Raw genomic sequence first — 18,417 nt, 5'->3', positions numbered from 1 at the left:
ATATAAGAGTTTATAATTTTTTTTAATTAGATTAAATTAATCGAACATATTATTTGATCCCATAAATTACACGCATCAAAAGAAAATGATGGAAAACAAAAGTTTACACATAGAATTTAAGAATTGCGTGAGATAGAAGTTAACGGATTATTATTAAACTGTAACCAAAGAGACTAAATTTTTTTACAAAAAAAAAGTATACCACTACAACAAAACAATGGGTGTGATTGGTTGGGTTGTAGGAAGTGACTTTAGTTTTAGTTTTCATCTATAACTTTAAATACTACCAATCATACTTTATCTTAGTTTTTAAAACTACAACAAAAAAAACTAAAGTTACAATCAAAAAACTAAAGCTACAACAAAAACATACAAAAAATGGTTGTAAAAATTTTATTTTCTAAAACCTCATTTTTTTAGCTGTAGGAAATTTTAAAGTTACATCCTTTAAAGCTAAATCAAAAAATTATACAGACTAATTTTTAATGTAAATTTTCTACAGTATCACCCCCAATATCGTGTGAGATATGAGAAATAGATCTTAAGATGCATCTCTCAAAACTTATAATATTAGTGGTATGATGCCTGTTATTTCTTTTGTTATAGTCCATTGTATTTTTTATATCTATGTTTGCTTAATAGGGTTTTCTTCTTGCGACGACCTTTGAATGGTTATACCAATCTCCAGTTCTGAAAACTCTTATTCTATAACAAAGGAATTGCTACTGACGATATTTCTTTCAACTTTAGTAGTTGATAAATATGATGGATGAAGAATAAGAGTTACCAATAATTAAGGTCGGACAAAAGAGTAGGGTATTGTGATGGGAACCGATTATAGTAGTCGGACAAGTGCAATAACTATGTTACCAATAAGGATTATGGGTTCAGCGCCTATACACGTCAACAAAACTGAAGTAAATGTAGCTACGACAAATGCAACAACAAAAATGGTTGAAATGTCAATCCAAAGAAGTATCAAGAGAAAAAAAAAAAAAAAAAAAGTATCAAGAGAAGCGTAAGCTACATGAGAGTTATCGATATAACAAGTCCGGCACCATCCATTTAGTGAAATTTACAAATTTGAACTGTTTAGGCAGAAATATTTGGTAATTAAAGGTGATTAAACTTATTTAAATCATATCAAGACTACAAAAAACAACGAATTTTAATAGATTTTTTGACGAATTTGGACCAACTTAATCCAATTGATAAAAATCCATTTATTGTTATAATGTGTGTAGAGAAAATTAGATTTAAGAAACGAAAGGGTCATCGTTACGAAAACACCAGTTAAGTTGAAAACGATATCGCATGCAGCTGGAGTTTGCTGGAAGTAGATGGAGATGAAAAAAAGGGTTTTCTTTCTTAAAGTATCATGCACGTCGTTCAGATGCCAATGAATAGGTGAGCAACTTGGTTCTCTTTTATTCAACGAACGAAATTACATCTATTATCTTATATATTAAAACAGAAGTCATGACTTCTTTTCATGTGTGATTTTTTAAGTTTGGACCATTCCTAGAAAATATCATATTTTACATAAGTTCATTATTATATCTTTTAATATATTTATCTTTTTATTTGAAATACAAATGAATATATTTAAAATGTTCTAACAAAATCTTTTTAAAATCTTCTTAGAATCTTTCTTAAATTTACTTTCAAAAATTAGTTAGTTTTAATTTAAATTATCATAAAATATAATTAGAAATTAAAATTGAATATAGTTTTGGTTTATAAACGAAAATTTAAATAAAATAAAATTAATTAATTTCACAAATACATTTACTAATAGTTTTTAAAGATTTTGTTAAAAATAAATATTTATATTTATTTTAATTTTTTCAAATTTGTTTTCTAATAAAATAAAAATCATGATTTTTTGATGAGTGATATTTTTATTTGGACCATCATTTAAATTTTATAATAAATGTATATCACTAATGCTAATATACATAATATTTTTAACTACTTTAATCATAATATCTTTTATTTTAAAAAAAATTTAAAATTCTAACAAATCTCATGAAAAAGATTATAATAAGATCTTAATTGTCATAAATTGAATATAAATATTTTCAACTAATTTTGTAATTAGTAATGAAATGTTACTAAAAGAATAAAATTATATCCTATTTTATCAATTTTATAATAATATCTATCATTTTAAAATAAAAATGTTATACTGAACAAAATATGATAAAATTATTTTAAATTGATAAGTTAACATATTTTATTTTCATAAATATAAAATATTTATGCTAAAAATATAATATGTTGGAAGAACGGGTTAATATTAGTAAACTATATAATACATGTATAAAAATTTAACTTATCTTAAACTTTTTAATATACAGTAATTTATTATATAAAGTTAATAAACATTAGAAATTACTAAAAAAATCTAGCGATTTTAATTACGGATCATGATTATAAATAAATTAAATACAAAATTGTTTTCATATATGTTGTTTCATGCATTAAAAAATTTAGTTTAGTAATCAAACGCAAATTCAATAAGACAAATATATAATAAGCAACATATATATATATATATATATATATATATATATATATATATATGTGTGATGAGTTTAATTTACAGCATGAAAACTATAAAATTATTATATTTGGCATAATTATACAAACATTTAAATATGTGAGTAACATTAAAAATATATAATAATTATGTTAAACAAATGTCTACATATATAAATGTGAAAATATATACCCGCACGGTTGTGCGGGTGGAAATCTAGTTATTTGTTACGCTAGTTGTCTTCTTTTTAGTTAAAGGAAATAATCAGAGCGTAAAAATACATACATAAGTCTATACCATATATCAATAAATTTTTATTGTGATATGTTTTATTAATTGTTTTAGACCAATATGCAATATAAAATTATATAATATCATTAATTTTAATTATATTTAATTTCATATATAAGTTTATATTCTTTCGGCCAACTTTTCTTTACACATGGTGTTATTAGTTTATATATTTTGATTGATTTAGAAATCCATATAGTATTTATAAATTTAAATAAAATATGCAAATCTGGAGGTTTTCCTTCGGATTTGAGTCTTTGTATTTTTAATTAAAAAATTCAAACAAATCTATTATAAAATCAAATATATTAGTAAATTCGTACGATTAAATAACACTTGATTTGATATAGAATTTATGAATCATTAAACCAATAACACCTTATTTTAATACATATTTGAAAATCACATAACCAATAACACTAAATTTAGTTCGGATTTTTAAATTCATTAAAATACAACAACCAATAACCCTTACTTAATTCATATTATTCTTCTAACTACCAGTTTCCTACAAGAATACCATTATCTCATTTAGAGTTGGAGCCTTGATAAGAAGGGAAAAAAAAGTGTTACCAAATAAACATCATCTTTCCCACTGACAAAAAGGGAAACTTTTTATTGGCTTTACCGTGTTGCTCAAGATATACATGTGAGGTTGGTCCTTTTTAACTCATTAAATAAAAGCTAAATTGTTCATGCTTTTATCGGCAGGCCAAAAACAAAAGTAGATAGGGAAACAGAACCCTCGAGACCGTTCTCTTAACACTATAAATACGCATCATCATATCAAGTAACAAACATAAAAACATAGATACGAGTAACTATTATACACAACAAAACAGGATTGAAACCACCAAAAGACCAATCATACTCATGGCCCCCATTCAACGCACTTTCTCGGATATCTCACACCAAATATCCACAGACAATACTCTAACAAAAGAACCAACTCCAACCGCAAGCGCAACCACAACAACTTTGTTGTCCTTAGCAGCGATATCCGAAGTGGAAGATGCAAAGTGCGAGTGTTGTGGCATGTCTGAAGAGTGCACACCAGAGTATATAAGCCGTGTGCGTTCAAAATTCTCAGGGAAGCTGATTTGCGGGCTGTGTTCAGAAGCGGTGGAGCAAGAGATGGAGAAGATGAACAACAGCGAGTTAGTGGTGGAGAAGCGCCGTGAGGAGGCAGTGAAGGCACACATGAGCGCATGTGCGCGGTTCAACAGGCTAGGCCGGAGTTATCCGGCCTTGTTTCAAGCAGAAGCAGTTAAGGAAATTCTCAAAAAGAGGTCTAAGACGATGGTTAGACCCACCAAGCCTGAAAAAGGTGGTCTCGCCAGGAGCTCTAGCTGCATGCCTGCTTTGGCTAAGGAGCTAAAAGATCGTGCTTTGGTTAATTAGTTTACTCATATACGCACGTTACGTTTATGTATGTTTTTCGATAAAGCCGTGCGTATATGTTACTATGTTCATATAAAGATACAAAGTTACACGTAGAGAGGGAGAAGGGTGTTAACTTAGTTATGTGTACGTAGTAAAGAAACTGATGGAAGTAAACCGTGTAATGTTTTTTTTCCCCCGTGTGATGTATAATTAAAAGTTTTTTTTTTTTTGAATATGTATAATTGAAAGTTCGTTTCTCACTCTTATATATTTGTGGATAAATCATGTAAAGAAAGGAGGCTTTAACATCAAAGGATATATAAGAATATGTAGAATTTGATAATTTGTAAATTAAGGACTATACAGGCAAGAACCATTGATAACAAAAGACTAAAGAATCCTTCCGCTCTGTAGTTTATATTTTTGGATATAAATGTTAAAATCATGAACTCTATTCTATAATTGAGCACTTAAATGATAACATAAGCCTAAAGGATCCCTCAAATGATAACATAAGCCTAAATAACAATTCCACTCTAAAATCCAGCTGAGATCGATACAGTCATACACCATTGAAGTTGAGTTAATAGTGATCTACGGAACCATATTTTGAAGTTGACCTACCACCGCCATAATTAGCACAGAGCAAAAAAACAAACAAACTGAAAGCACATCCGACTTCACGCTGCTGTTAAAGGCTCACGGTTCACTAGAGCTAGCAGATGCTTTGGGCTTCTCGGTTACTTTCAAAGAAGTATGAGCCATGAGGAGGTTCATTTAGGCCCAGCTAATTTTGAATGGAGTTGCACCACTAGTCTTTCGCTTTTGACACGTGAGGGGCACTCCTAGGCACTACTACTTCTCTGGCCACGCCCACGCACTTCTTACTTCTCAGGATCCGTTGTCATAATTACCATATATAGGAAGATAACATAAACTAAGTATAATAATAATTGAATGATGTAAAATAAAAATTAAAAAATAATAATAATTGAATGATGTAATATTCAAAAGCAAGAGTCTGGTTCAAGCGATCACTGATATACAATAAAAATATAGGATTGTAATAGCAACATGAGATAGATGAATGGTGATGAGCTATATTAAGAGTCATAAATAAACCTTATCCGATCCGTTGTTTCGAAGGACGCTCGCGTAGGGGTTGGCGTAAGATTAAAAGCTGGGTCCCATGAAACTAGGGTCTTCTCTAGACACGTGTCTGAAGTAAGCAGAGACTCATGTGAAGCTACGGAAACTTGAGTGAATCGCTTCTTTCAAAACACTAACGCTTTGATTGCAAGCATTTGTAGAGGTTGTTTGTGACTTTGGATGCGATAGATTATACATAAAACGTTCGTCCGTTACATAAATGAGCAAAAATTATCCCTAGCTAACACTTCTGATGATGACACTGACATTTTTTACTTGGAGAAGGATATTTTAGAGTACCTTATTTGTGTGTGGAAGCTGTTTATGAACGAGTCTCATTACAAGAGGGTATTGCTGCATCGCATGTACAAATCCCGTCTGCAGTAAAGGCGCAAACTATTCTAAACTATAAGAATAAAAACTCAAAAATATTCCATGTCTACCATATTATCTTCTAGTATTACATGTCTACCATATATATATATAACCTTATCACAAACCATTAATGTGCTCATTATATGCTTCTCGTTTTAAGTACTTTACGTATGGAGACTCCTTTACGTATCTATGTTTTTTGTTAATTAACTAGATGTACTTATAATAGCCACAGTGATTATAATACCATAGTAATTCTCTCCTTTTTAAAGTGGTTACAATGTCTGATTTTCAGGAAACAGACTTGGATTCTAGTTATGACTGACACATTTGTAATAGTAGGTGTTAGGTTAAACAACAGGATTTAAAATTAGGGGTAAGAACAAGAGGGTTTAAGACCAGGTCACACTCTTTCTGATTACCTGAGCTGGAAATTGTCGTGCCTAAAAGTGGGGTTGGAGAAGGAATAAAGAGGTTTAACATGTGATTAGAAAGAACGTGTAAGATAACAATAGCTAGCTAAAGATTATTTTAACTCTTTTTCTTATACAAGTCCCGAGGAATATTGTTCAATGGGTTAGATAATCGAATCGACTTATAGAATGTTTTGATTTCACAAATCTTTTATTTTAACTTAACCAATAGTACAAGATAACTTAAAAACAACGGAGATTATGTGATTTCAAACAAACGAAGGGTTAAAATCCCATTTGAGATAGCGTAAAGGCTAAAACTATATACGAAGCAACTATATGAAATATTAATACACATTCAAGTTCCAGCTTCACTTGTGACTAGCATGAAAAATCACATAATCAGCGCGCGCGCACACACACACAAAGACTGCTTAAATAAATAATGTCCTGACTTTGTTTCTGAATTCTAATGAGAATTAACTCAGACCAAATGATTTATACACGTTTATCAAGACAATCCACCACTAGACCACGACAAATCTGACTACCAAACTTATTAATGACTTATAGGAAATATATATATATAATACAAATTGTTGATTATTGCATATATATATATACCATGATGAGATTATTCAATACATATACATATACCGCTTTTCATATCCAATGTGGGACAATCTAATATTAGATGATTATTAATCTTTCAATTGACAAAAGGTTTGTATCGCTGCTGTATGATAACTGTAAATGACTTGGGGAGAGTTTTTTGCTGGAAGATTAAGATGCTACGATGATAAATCCCGAATGGTTTGATAACTGTACCGTATATAGATTTACCAAAAGCGGTAACTCCATCCATTTTGAATAGATTTACATACAATGTGGACAAAACGGGACCGGTTTCAACTTTCCCCTAATGGTGTTGTCGCTTAACGAGTATTGATAATCAACGGCGTGATCATCATCCAACACATGCACGTGAGGGGTACTTTTTGTAATTTTGAAGCAACGTTATGACCCTTTTAGTAAAGTTGTCCCCACCACTAATACCACAATTGCACATGTTTGGTTCATTAATCTGTGAGTTATTTCTTGAATATTTCTCCATTAACTACCTTACATATATGATAAATCTCAAATAAAAACAATATTTTAGTATGATGTTATTTTCTTAAAAAGTAGACGTGTGACAATTTTACCAGTATAAATATCACATTTGTAAATTTAAATCAATATATCCATAAAAACAATATTTTCTCCATTAATAGATAGTAGTGTTGTGTTAGTTAAGGTAAAGATAAGATATGTTTCTAGGAAAAACGTGGCTAATTATATGTTTGTACAAGTATGTAAACAAAATATAATATGGTAAAACCAGCTGGGAAATATCAATTATAATCAAATATATTAAAGAAAAAAAACTAAAATAAGAAGATTAATTAATTAGTGTAAATATTCCCAATAAAATCTCTTTTGTCCTCGTCAAACCTTCCGATTTACATGTATGATGATTTATCTCTTGTCCCCTTCATTCGCTATAAAAATGAAATAAAAATAACCAAAAAAAAAATAAAAGTTTTATCTTTCTACAGAAACCATGACTTTCGCTAACTTTACTCCTTTTTAAACTCATATTTCCCCTCACTCCACTCTCTCCTCTCCTCTCTCTAACAAGAGCTCCGGCGAGAGTTCACCGTAACAACCCCACCGGGAAAAAACAACCTATAGAATTTAATGGAAGAAGAAGCTCATGAATTCTTACACACAGCGGATCATTTCGCCGTAGATGACCTCTTGGTGGATTTCTCTAACGATGATGACGAGGAAAATGATGTCATTGTTGATTCCGACGGGGCCAACACTGCCTTAGCCGTGACCGACAGCTCTAACTCCTCCTCATTATCCCCCGTAGGTCTCACTAGTTTCCAAGGTGATGTTCAAGACGGCACCAGCTTCTCCGGCGACCTTTGCGTACCGGTATGTTAAAACAATTCCATATATGATTAAATGAATTAAAGTAAAAAAAAATAATTGTATGTAATTTTTTTTTTGATCGAATTGTATGTAATTTAATTATTGAATTTTAGGAAAGAAAATAAATGATATGTACTTGTGATTATATAAAGGATATGTAATTGTGATTAGTGAATTTCATACTATAATTTAGGAAAGTTTTATTGGTTAGTCGATTTTAATTGATTTGAATCATTTGTTTGATTATTTCGTTCGGACAGAGTGATGAGCTGGCTGAGCTGGAGTGGCTGTCTAACTTCGTGGAGGACTCGTTCTCGACCGACGACGTACAGAAGCTACAGCTAATATCCGGTTACAAAGCCCGACCCGACCCGAAACCCGAACCGGAAAACCCGAATAGCAGCAGTCCGATTTTCACCACTGACGTCTCCGTGCCGGCCAAAGCCAGGAGCAAACGTTCACGCGCCGCAGCGTGTAACTGGGCCTCACGTGGGCTTCTCATGGAAGCCGTTTACGACAACCCGTTCACCGGAGAAACCATTCTCTCCCGCCACCACCTCTCTCCTCCGACCTCGCCGGCGTCCATGACACAACCCGTGAAAAAGCAAGCCCTCGACGGGTTCCGGCGAAAGAAAGATTTTTTGCTGGACTCCGGCGCAGAGGAACGGCGGTGTCTCCACTGCGCCACCGACAAGACGCCGCAGTGGCGGACGGGTCCAATGGGCCCGAAGACGCTGTGCAACGCTTGCGGCGTGAGGTACAAATCGGGGCGTCTGGTGCCGGAGTACCGGCCGGCGGCGAGTCCGACGTTCGTGTTGGCGAAGCATTCGAATTCTCATCGGAAAGTTATGGAGCTCAGGCGACAGAAGGAGATGACGAAGGCCCACCATGAGTTCATACATAACCATCACGGTACGGAGACGGCCATGATTTTCGACGTCTCGTCGGACGGTGATGATTACTTGATCCACCACAACGTTGGCCCAGATTTCGGACAGCTTATCTGATCGATCCCTTGTCTTTTTTCTTTACTTCCAATAATTAGGGATATCTTATTAGATCAAAGTTTTGCTAATCTTGATTATGATGATGACAATTCACTCTCTTTCTTGCGTTATTTTGGGAATTTGTTAGAAGCTTTTCTTGCTTTTTTTCATGACATATGAAATGAATTTTAATATAGTTTTATTTGGTTAAATCTACTTTTTTATGTCATCAAGTTAGTAAACTTTGCCATTACAATAAGGGATAAACTGTAAGAAATTATTTGTATACCTTACTAATCACTATTATAACGCTAATCATAGCGATTATAGAGGAAAAAAGATTTATATCAAACTAGACTATCATAAATGCATATATATACAACAAGTTAGAGGTGAAAATTCATAATGATGAAATATTGGTGGGAGAGTGTCCGAGTGTTGGTAATATGTCACCTCACGGATCAAGGTCCCTCACTATTTTGTAGTATAGTCATTTCAAAGTTTCTGTCTCGCAAGTATTGTGGTTATTCTTAAAAATAATAATAGTACTAATGAACTAAAGAGACAACGGTATTTTGTAAGTTACTTTGTTAACCTCTTCTGCCTGATGACATAGTAGTAGCACTAAGGTTTGTTTTCATGCAGTTCTTATAATACATGGATGGTTTACAACTGCTAAATAATTGATAAATAAAACATGTAGAGATGAAATAGCTGTTTTTTATCTGCTCTCACGATCCAATGCAACACTAATCCATAGTTCCTGCTGTTCCTTTTTGTTTAATATATTTTTTTGTAAAGTTTACTGATTCATAAATTTAGAGGTTCTTTGTTTGTTTTTGTTGAGAAATAAATTGTATACTTAAAGGGTCAATTTGCTGGATATTCATAAGGGGTTCACAAATGAAGAATATAGCCATTCTACAGTGTTTACTCTTTGATGTGACAATTATAAGCAAAGTTGGACCACTTTCTCCTTAGTGACGCGTCTATTGTGTATATGCAAGATAAAAAATAAAACTATACTATTTTTGAAGAGAAATAGTATACATCGATCTATATATTGTACACTATTTGGAGGAAAAGGAAGAGGAGGAGAAGGACGAGGTAGGAAGAGATCGGAGGAGGAGGAAGGAGGAAGATGAGGGAGGGAGGGAGGGAGGAGGAGGAGAAAGAAGAGAACGGGCGGAGGAAGACGAAGAAAGAAAGAGAACGTTCGATTTCTATTCTATTTTTCAAATAGAATAACAAAAAAAATATTAAATTTGAGTGTGAAAAATGAATGTTAAGAATCATGAAACTTATAAAAAAATACAATTTGCAGAAGGATTAAAGAGTGTTGCCATGAATAATGGAGGAGAAAAACTACTACGAAAAGTGGAAGAGAGAAGAAGATATATTGGGAAGATGTAAGGAGATTACGGGTGGCGATGGTGGAAAAGGAGAAGATGGTGGTGGCGATGAAACAACTGAACGTGGCGATGTTACATGTGGGATCTTTGGTAGTAACTGATGGTGATAGAAGAGGAGGAGGAGGAGGAGGAGGAGGAGGAGGAGGAGGAGGAGGATAAGACGTGGAGATGATGTAACAATACATGTTGCATTGTACTATTTTATGTTTATCAAATAGAATAGTACAACACAACGCGTACTGTTCATCTTCTCCAATAGTTTTATGCATCCTCTGTTTCTTAATCCATATATATCGAAAGTAGTAAAATTGTAAATCCAAACAAAGATATGAAGAAAATTGATCAGACACACTTGTTGGATCAGATGATTGTACGGAAATAATTGGCAAAGGTGATTGTGGTGATATTACGAAAGAAAATGAAAGATCAGATATGAAGTAAACAAAATTATAAAGAGCGAGAGAAGAAGAAAAAAATAGTATGTGTGATAAAAGGGTAAAAAGGCAATTAATACACAAATACACAGAATATCATAGCCAAGGCAATGTTATGGTTATAAACTTTATTTCTATTTTTCCTATGAATATACGGTCTAATTCCCCATACTTAAATTATTGTTGTTATATTACAATACAACTAAAATTGGTGACATGCATAAATTCTATTCGATTTTGCAAACAGAAATTTGGCAAGTGTCGAGAATTATTTTATATTATTGTAAACACTACCAAACGCTAACATGAATCATGTCTTATAACCAGTATAACCATGATAATTAAATAAATATCAGTGGAGGCTTAGTTTGCGGTGGTCACATGCCTCATGCATATAGAGAGAGTCATTTTCATGAACGCCCTTGTAAAAAAAATGGTAAACCATTACTCGGAGAGAGAATGTGAAAACTTCGGTAGCTACGTGCTCTGGAAATTTGGTGTGATGTAATGTGGATTCGAATTCGGATCTTTTGGGAATCTACGAAACTCCTTGATCACCCGACCACAGATGCGTGGTTAACGCCCTTGTATCTTACGCTAACATGAATCATGTCTTATAACCAGTGTTGTATCCGACAACAACAAAAGTACATTTACTTGTGAAGCTATATGTTACATTCATATCTAAAGTTTAGTTTTTCTTTTCTATCTAATTAGCATCGTTCTTAAATAATTACATGGCACTAGCAGGATAAATATCACATTAATTGTATAACTTCTAGGTATATTAATTAGGTTGTGGGTATTAAAATTCAGTTATACCTTCAACCAAAAAAAAAAACTAAAAGTGGAAGTTAACGTAGAAATGCCTAAAATGGGTTCCCATGCGCAAATATATAAAATGGCACGTTAAGTCGTGAAGCGATAGATCATTCATGTCTCCTGGCAATTTAACGTTTTCTATACACAATGACGATTCTTATAATATATTATTATTATAGTTATTTACTAGTCGTTCTTATCATGATCATAGTTAAATTATTCATAGTTTTTGTCAGCTGAACTAACAAAGTAGCTAATGATTCTCCTCTTCCAGAATCATGTGACCAAACGAGGAAAACAAAAGCAAACTGGGGAGGGAGATGTTATCATTGGATAATTTTTTATATTTTTGGCATATCAAATAAATGATATCATTGGATAAATTTTTTTTTTTGGGATGGAGAAGCATACATGATTAAACAAAACATGTTCAGACAAATTTGTTAAAAACACGACCTAATTAATTGAAACGACTGTGTTAACTACACAAGTGTAGTCGAATGGTACAAAAAGTTTAGAAAAATGCTAAGCACCCTGAGTGCGAAATCCAAATATAGAGTTATCCGTTTGTGTGGCTAAACGATACGAATATCGAGTAACTGGAGCTCGGCCCGGGATACCTGAACTATCCAAAAAATCAGTGTGTCAAACGAAATTAACTAGTTACAAAAGCAGAAAATAGTTTGTCAAAAAAAATTACGAAAGGAGAAAGTATGAATCGCCACGTACACTGAAGCCAAACACTGCAAGACAAATCACTACTAGATTAGCATATGGCATCGTAAAAGCACATCTACTGTTAAGAAAACGGAACATTCATGCACTGATACCAATGCTCGTCTCAATACTAAAAAGATGCAACTCTTTTCCACAGAAGCGGCTAATTAGATTTGGAACTAACCAATTAAGAATGCCACCAATTCATTATTAACCTTTGTTTCAACAGTTCTCAACTAATGAGTTTTAAGCAGGAAAAAAAAACTAATGACGTGATTCTGTCTCTGAACTCGCAAAGCTATACACTTTCTCGCTGCAACTGTCCGGTCTATAAATGACATGAACTCCATTATCAGCTACTATGTCTCTCTCTGTTGGAGACCAGAGGAAACTACTTCAGTAATAAATGCCAAGTTCTGAGAAACTCTAAGATCACAACAAGTCAACAACGATGGGGCTCGTATAAAACTCAATTTCATAAACCAAGCAAGAAATTTCTTTTAAAAGGGCTTTCGTATTTTTGGGCTTATACAATAAAGAATAAAAAAGTGCATGGGCTTTAATCCCAAACCCACATAGAACTCGGTTTTAGGCTTTTATACGCACTAATCAAGAATTCTTATCAAACTTTATTTCAACATACGTTTTGGGTTACTTTTATTTTTCTCTCCTCCCTTCCAGTTCGACACGAGTGCACGACAACAACAATGATTGATGGAGCAAAAATAAATGTCCAATGTTCCCAGAGGCATGAGTTTGTAATTATATAACACCTTGAACGATTTTTTTGCACGACTAGTGGGACGATAACTATATTTAAACAACAACAGTCAGTTGTGGAATATTCCTTCAATTATCAGTTTTGTATTATACAGAGTTGGTGTTACAACAACCGTCAGAAGTATTAATTCATTAACTATGATTCGGGAAAAAAAATGTTTCATATCCAAAGTTCATTTATTTTTCTAAATTTGTTTCTGTCATCAGTAAATTTTGTAAAATTTCTTGCATTTTCGATACAATCAAATGATCAATTCGCAATTTCTGTATGTCGATAAAAATAGTTGAATCTAATAAATATTAAATGCTGCCGCAACATTCAAGAAACCTTAGAGTGGTATGGTATAGATCACATTGTCCTTTGCAAAGGTAATTAAAAAAATGTCAACGATCTCAATGAATGCATCATTCTCGATAATAGTACAAAGATATATTCCAACATTAGCTATTTATTGGTACGAAGTTCGTTCGGTTTGGTTTGATCTTTTTCATATTTGGTTTGAATAGTTTGTGGTTTGATTTTTCTCATATCAATCCATTAGGCAATTTTGGTATAAGAGTAGACAACGTGCCAATTGAAATTTCAACAGGATTGTAAAGAAGATTCGTATTTGTTATTTTGGTTTGGATTCTGTTTTGTTAGATGATTGATAACTGAGAGAACCAAACCTGAGTCAAAACAACATTAATTGGATTCAGGATTGTAACCAGTTTCGATATTAATTAGGGTAACGGAATCGAACCATATTTTACTCTCCTTACTCTCGTTTTATATGCATCTTTGGTGGATTTCTAAGAATCATTACGCATGAACCTGACCTCAGACCAAAGTAAGTAAAAAAGGGAAAAGAAAAATCTTTTTTTTTTTCCTGAAGGAAGAAACCAAGAGAGAAGCAACGCTCGGCGGCTCAAACTCCGCCAACCAAATACCGAAAATACCCTCTCTTTTTCTAATAATGGGTTCTTGATTCTGTTTTGAGTTTCTCGTAAAGAGCGAACCAGTTTAGTTACGCGGACACGTAAGATCTGACAAAGAAATAAAAAATTTCTCAAGATACTTTTCTCTTTCTTAACATCTCTTGCGCCATCGTTTTAAGGGTTTACTGTTCGTTGGTCAGAGTATCGACAAGAAGACGATCAAACCTACAATCATCTGAGCTTCACTTTGATCTTTGTTTGACTTCCCGATCAACTTGTAAGCCTTTTCAGATTCTCTCTCTGTGTTCATGGAACAGAGTATTGAATCAACTCATTTTATGATTATCTTTAACATATTGCATGCAATGATGTTCTGTTAAAGAGAATATGAAAAAAAAGTCAAAACAATGATTCAGCTGATAGTTCTTGAGTAATAATGATCACAGATATTAGTTTTCCTGTGGAAAATAAAAGAAAATAAATCTTTTTAAGTCTTGAGTTCATAGGATTTTCTAACTAATTTTGCATCATTTGATTGAGCTCTGAATTTACAATTTTAATGGGTCAAGGCGTTGACATTTGCCAAAGATTGATACTTTTGAGTCACGACGCTTTTGAACTTCTAGTCTTTGCTCTGTATGATCCAATTTGGTTAATGCGTTGACTATATTAGATGACACTTTCTCACTGTTGACAGGTTTAAACAACAACAGGGCCTGAAGATGAGGCCTGAGTTTCCAGGGCTATGGAAGGTAGTAGAAAGCAGACGTCTTCTATGGCTACTGGGACTCACATTTGCTCTCATCGTCACTTTTCAATACATCGAGCTTCCGAACACTATCTCCTCCCTCTTCTCTTCCACCAAGCTTCCCTTTTCAAGAAACGGCGATGGCGAGCATAAGAGTAGTAGGAACTTGGCTCCAGCTATGGCACCGAGCTTTCCACAAAAGAACGCTTCTCTGGTGGATGATTCTTCTGGTGGTGTAGGAGATGATGAGGAAGTTGAGGTTGATAAGATCTTTGACAGCGGTGGAAACGCAACCGCTCCAACCGTTTCACCTTCTCAGTTAAAAGAAAACGCAACCGCTCCCACCGTTTCGCCTTCTCAGGTAAAAGAAAACGCAACCGCTCCAACCGTTTCGCCTTCTCAGGTAAAAGAAAACGCAACCGCTCCAACCGTTTCGCCTTCTCAGGTAAAAGAAAACGTAACCGCACCTGTGGCTAGTGCTAAGCCCCCTGCTGCATTACCACTAGTAAAAGAAAACGCAACCGCACCTGTGGCTAGTGCTAAGCCCCCTGCTTCCTTACCAATTCCAAACCCGTCTCCGGTTAAGGACAACGCAACTAGCCATGTAGAGGACAAGAACTCAACTAAAACAAATGTTCCTGGTGTGTCTCCCGTTGTGAGATTTGTTCCTGTCGTGAAGGAGTATTCAAAAACGCCAGATTCAAGAGTGATGTCAATCTCAGATATGAGCAAGCAGCTGCGTCGAAACCGTATCTCTCATAACCGTCTAGCAAAGGTTCATCATCATGATCTTTGATATTATAAAACACATTCTTACATAACAAGTAACTAATAGCATGACAATGTTTCTTTCATCTTTTTTCTCAGAAGCCAAAATGGGTTACTAAACCTGACTTGGAGCTTCTACAAGCAAAGTACGAGATCGAGAACGCACCTATAGATGACAAAGACCCTCTCCTCTACGCTCCTCTTTACCGCAACGTCTCCATCTTCAAACGGTGAGTCACTCTTTTTTTTTTTTTTTACTTTTCTTGAAGCTGTGTTGATATTGAGTTCCTTTAATTAGGAGCTATGAGTTGATGGAGAAGATGTTGAAGGTTTATGTCTACAAAGAAGGAGACAAACCTATCATGCACAGTCCAATACTCAGAGGGATATATGCATCAGAAGGATGGTTCATGAAACTTATTGAATCCAACAACAACAAGTTTGTCACAAAGGACGCTTCCAAAGCTCATCTTTTCTACCTACCCTTTAGCTCTCGGATGCTAGAGGTCACTCTATACGTGCAAGACTCTCATAGTCACCGTAACCTCGTTCAGTATCTTAAAGACTACATAGACTCCATCTCGGTTAAGTACCCTTTTTGGAATAGAACCTCTGGAGCAGATCATTTCCTTGCAGCTTGCCATGATTGGGTAATGACTTATCCTCTTTATCTTGAGAATATTTTGTCACATTTCTATATAACATTTTTTTTGTCACATTTCTATATAATATTTGAGATAATTTTTCTAATTAGTTATGGTATTTTTTGTGACATTTTTCAGGCGCCTTCGGAGACACGCAATGTCTTCGCAAAGAGTATTAGGGCTTTATGCAACTCTGATGTTAAAGAAGGCTTTGTCTTTGGTAAGGACACATCGTTACCAGAGACATTCGTTAGAGATCCCAAGAAACCACTAAGCAGCATCGGCGGAAAATCTGCTTCCCAAAGGCCAACGCTAGCTTTCTTCGCTGGCAAGCCTGACCACGGTTACCTTAGACCGATCCTGCTCTCTTACTGGGGCAACAACAAAGACCCTGACTTAAAAATATTCGGGAAGCTTCCGAGGACCAAAGGAAACAAGAACTACCTTCAGTTCATGAAGACGAGCAAGTACTGCATTTGCGCCAAAGGGTTTGAAGTGAACAGTCCGAGAGTGGTGGAGGCTATATTCTATGACTGTGTTCCGGTTATTATATCTGACAACTTTGTGCCGCCGTTTTTCGAGGTTTTGAACTGGGAGTCGTTTGCGCTTTTTGTGGCGGAGAAGGATATACCTAACTTGAAGAAGATTCTGATGTCGGTGTCGGAGCGTAGGTACAGGCAGATGCAGATGAGGGTTAAGAGAGTGCAGAAGCATTTTCTGTGGCATGTACAGCCTGAGAAGTATGATATGTTTCATATGATTCTTCATTCGGTTTGGTTTAACCGGGTTTCTCAGATTTCTGTTTAGTTGGTTTTGTGATTCATACAATTCATTTGTACATTTCTTTTACACGGATAAAATTCAGTTTACAGATTCCATAATATCACAAATAAAACTTGTGGTCTCATTTGTACATGTACTGTTAAGTTTGAGATAGTAATTATTCAACCCAAACAAAACAATCTCCGATTACAATCCTAAACAGCAATTCAAGAATAAACGAATTCTCCATAAGAGAATCTGTCTTAAGACCTAAGTCTACTTTGCTAATAATTTTCGGATTGGATAAAAGAAGAATGCACAAAAGAATATAATCACTTATAAATGCTTAGTTGTTTGTAACTCCCAAAAACAATGTGCCAGAGTCTTTCAGTCTTTTGTTGACTCATCTCCTTTAGACGTTCTAGCCTTTTCAACTTGGTTCACCACTTCCTCCGACTCCATCACTCTCTTCCCTTGTTTTGTGCTTTGAGTAATACACTTGCAAATGTGTTTCATGTACATGTGAATCCGGGTTTGACCGGTTGGGGTTGAGTGGATTGAACCGGTATGAATTTTAATGATATATAGTGTATGTGGTTTATATTCAATTCAGGAGCTAAAACAGAGTAGCATGTGAGAAACAAGGAACTGCCATGTTTGCAGAAAACCAATCTCAGTCTATACGAATTTCGGTGGAGTTATTATCCTATATTCTTCTTCTTTTGATGAATTTATTATTAAGTTTTAGAAGAGTCATATCACCTTCTTGGGAGAAAAGCTATACAGAGAAAAGGGCAATAAATGGCGATGGTGATGTTTGACGTTACGGGAGACATGTTTCTTTTCAATATGTTTTGTCTGTCTCTTACATAAAATAAATAAACCTTATCATTTCCAAATTTTCAGTTGTTTTTAACTTTTCACCATGCATATAGTATGTGTATATATATATACTAGAACAAACGAATCTAAGGAAATTAGGAAAACAAGTCTAGTATTTAACAGTGATCTAAGTGTAACGTTAAACTTTTCACTAAATTTTTTTTTTTTTAATATGTAACTTAAGTAATATTGTTTCTAACCCTTACTTGTGACCTACACTTGAACCGTATTGAAACTATCATATTTCAAATGGCTAACATGCGGTTCAAATAGCTTATAATGTATTACAAAAAAATGAAAAAAATAACAAATCAACTGTAATAAAGCTGCTTTTTTGTATGAACAACATAAAGTACTGACTGTAGAACGACTTTTACTACAGTGCTACTGCTGTACTGCAGCGCATTTTGT

The 18,417-nt window shown here is 34.1% G+C and overlaps 3 protein-coding genes across 4 annotated transcripts; all 3 read left to right on the top strand.

The window, feature by feature from the left end:
• The first annotated feature begins 3,617 nt into the window (after positions 1-3,617).
• Positions 3,618-4,478, top strand: BNAA06G27930D. The gene has a single exon (XM_013791791.3). It carries the CDS (start codon positions 3,707-3,709, stop codon positions 4,232-4,234), a length of 528 nt encoding a protein of 175 aa, XP_013647245.1. The 5' UTR covers positions 3,618-3,706; the 3' UTR covers positions 4,235-4,478.
• Positions 4,479-7,735: 3,257 nt separating this feature from the next.
• Positions 7,736-9,335, top strand: LOC106348555 (GATA transcription factor 12). Its single transcript, XM_013788319.3, has 2 exons — positions 7,736-8,136; positions 8,394-9,335. The coding sequence occupies exons 1-2, from the start codon at positions 7,894-7,896 to the stop codon at positions 9,138-9,140; spliced, it is 990 nt and encodes a 329-aa protein (XP_013643773.1). The 5' UTR covers positions 7,736-7,893; the 3' UTR covers positions 9,141-9,335.
• Positions 9,336-14,250: 4,915 nt separating this feature from the next.
• Positions 14,251-17,307, top strand: LOC106348554 (probable glycosyltransferase At3g07620). 2 transcript variants are annotated; one of them, XM_048735138.1, is made up of 5 exons: positions 14,251-14,479; positions 14,900-15,725; positions 15,818-15,948; positions 16,017-16,368; positions 16,501-17,307. In XM_048735138.1, the coding sequence occupies exons 2-5, from the start codon at positions 14,925-14,927 to the stop codon at positions 17,167-17,169; spliced, it is 1,953 nt and encodes a 650-aa protein (XP_048591095.1). In that variant the 5' UTR covers positions 14,251-14,479; positions 14,900-14,924; the 3' UTR covers positions 17,170-17,307. The 2 variants fall into 2 exon arrangements, with proteins under 2 accessions (XP_048591095.1, XP_013643771.2); XM_013788317.3 differs by having other exon boundaries at positions 14,258-14,479; positions 14,916-15,725.
• Positions 17,308-18,417: the final 1,110 nt, after the last annotated feature.

Source organism: Brassica napus, chromosome A6, assembly GCF_020379485.1.
Source record: "Brassica napus cultivar Da-Ae chromosome A6, Da-Ae, whole genome shotgun sequence".
Taxonomy (NCBI): domain Eukaryota; kingdom Viridiplantae; phylum Streptophyta; class Magnoliopsida; order Brassicales; family Brassicaceae; genus Brassica; species Brassica napus.
The sequence above is the reverse complement of the archived record's forward strand: the minus strand, read 5'-3'. Positions and strand labels throughout refer to the sequence as shown.

Excerpts from the sequence above, each read along its gene's own strand:
- BNAA06G27930D (XM_013791791.3), top strand. The coding sequence starts at position 3,707 with ATGGCCCCCATTCAACGCACTTTCTCGGATATCTCACACCAAATATCC.
- LOC106348554 (XM_048735138.1), top strand. The coding sequence starts at position 14,925 with ATGAGGCCTGAGTTTCCAGGGCTATGGAAGGTAGTAGAAAGCAGACGT. Across the intron at positions 15,726-15,817 it reads CTCATAACCGTCTAGCAAAG|AAGCCAAAATGGGTTACTAA; the intron begins GTTCATCATCAT and ends CTTTTTTCTCAG. Across the intron at positions 16,369-16,500 it reads TTGCAGCTTGCCATGATTGG|GCGCCTTCGGAGACACGCAA; the intron begins GTAATGACTTAT and ends GACATTTTTCAG.
- LOC106348555 (XM_013788319.3), top strand. The coding sequence starts at position 7,894 with ATGGAAGAAGAAGCTCATGAATTCTTACACACAGCGGATCATTTCGCC. Across the intron at positions 8,137-8,393 it reads CCGGCGACCTTTGCGTACCG|AGTGATGAGCTGGCTGAGCT; the intron begins GTATGTTAAAAC and ends TCGTTCGGACAG.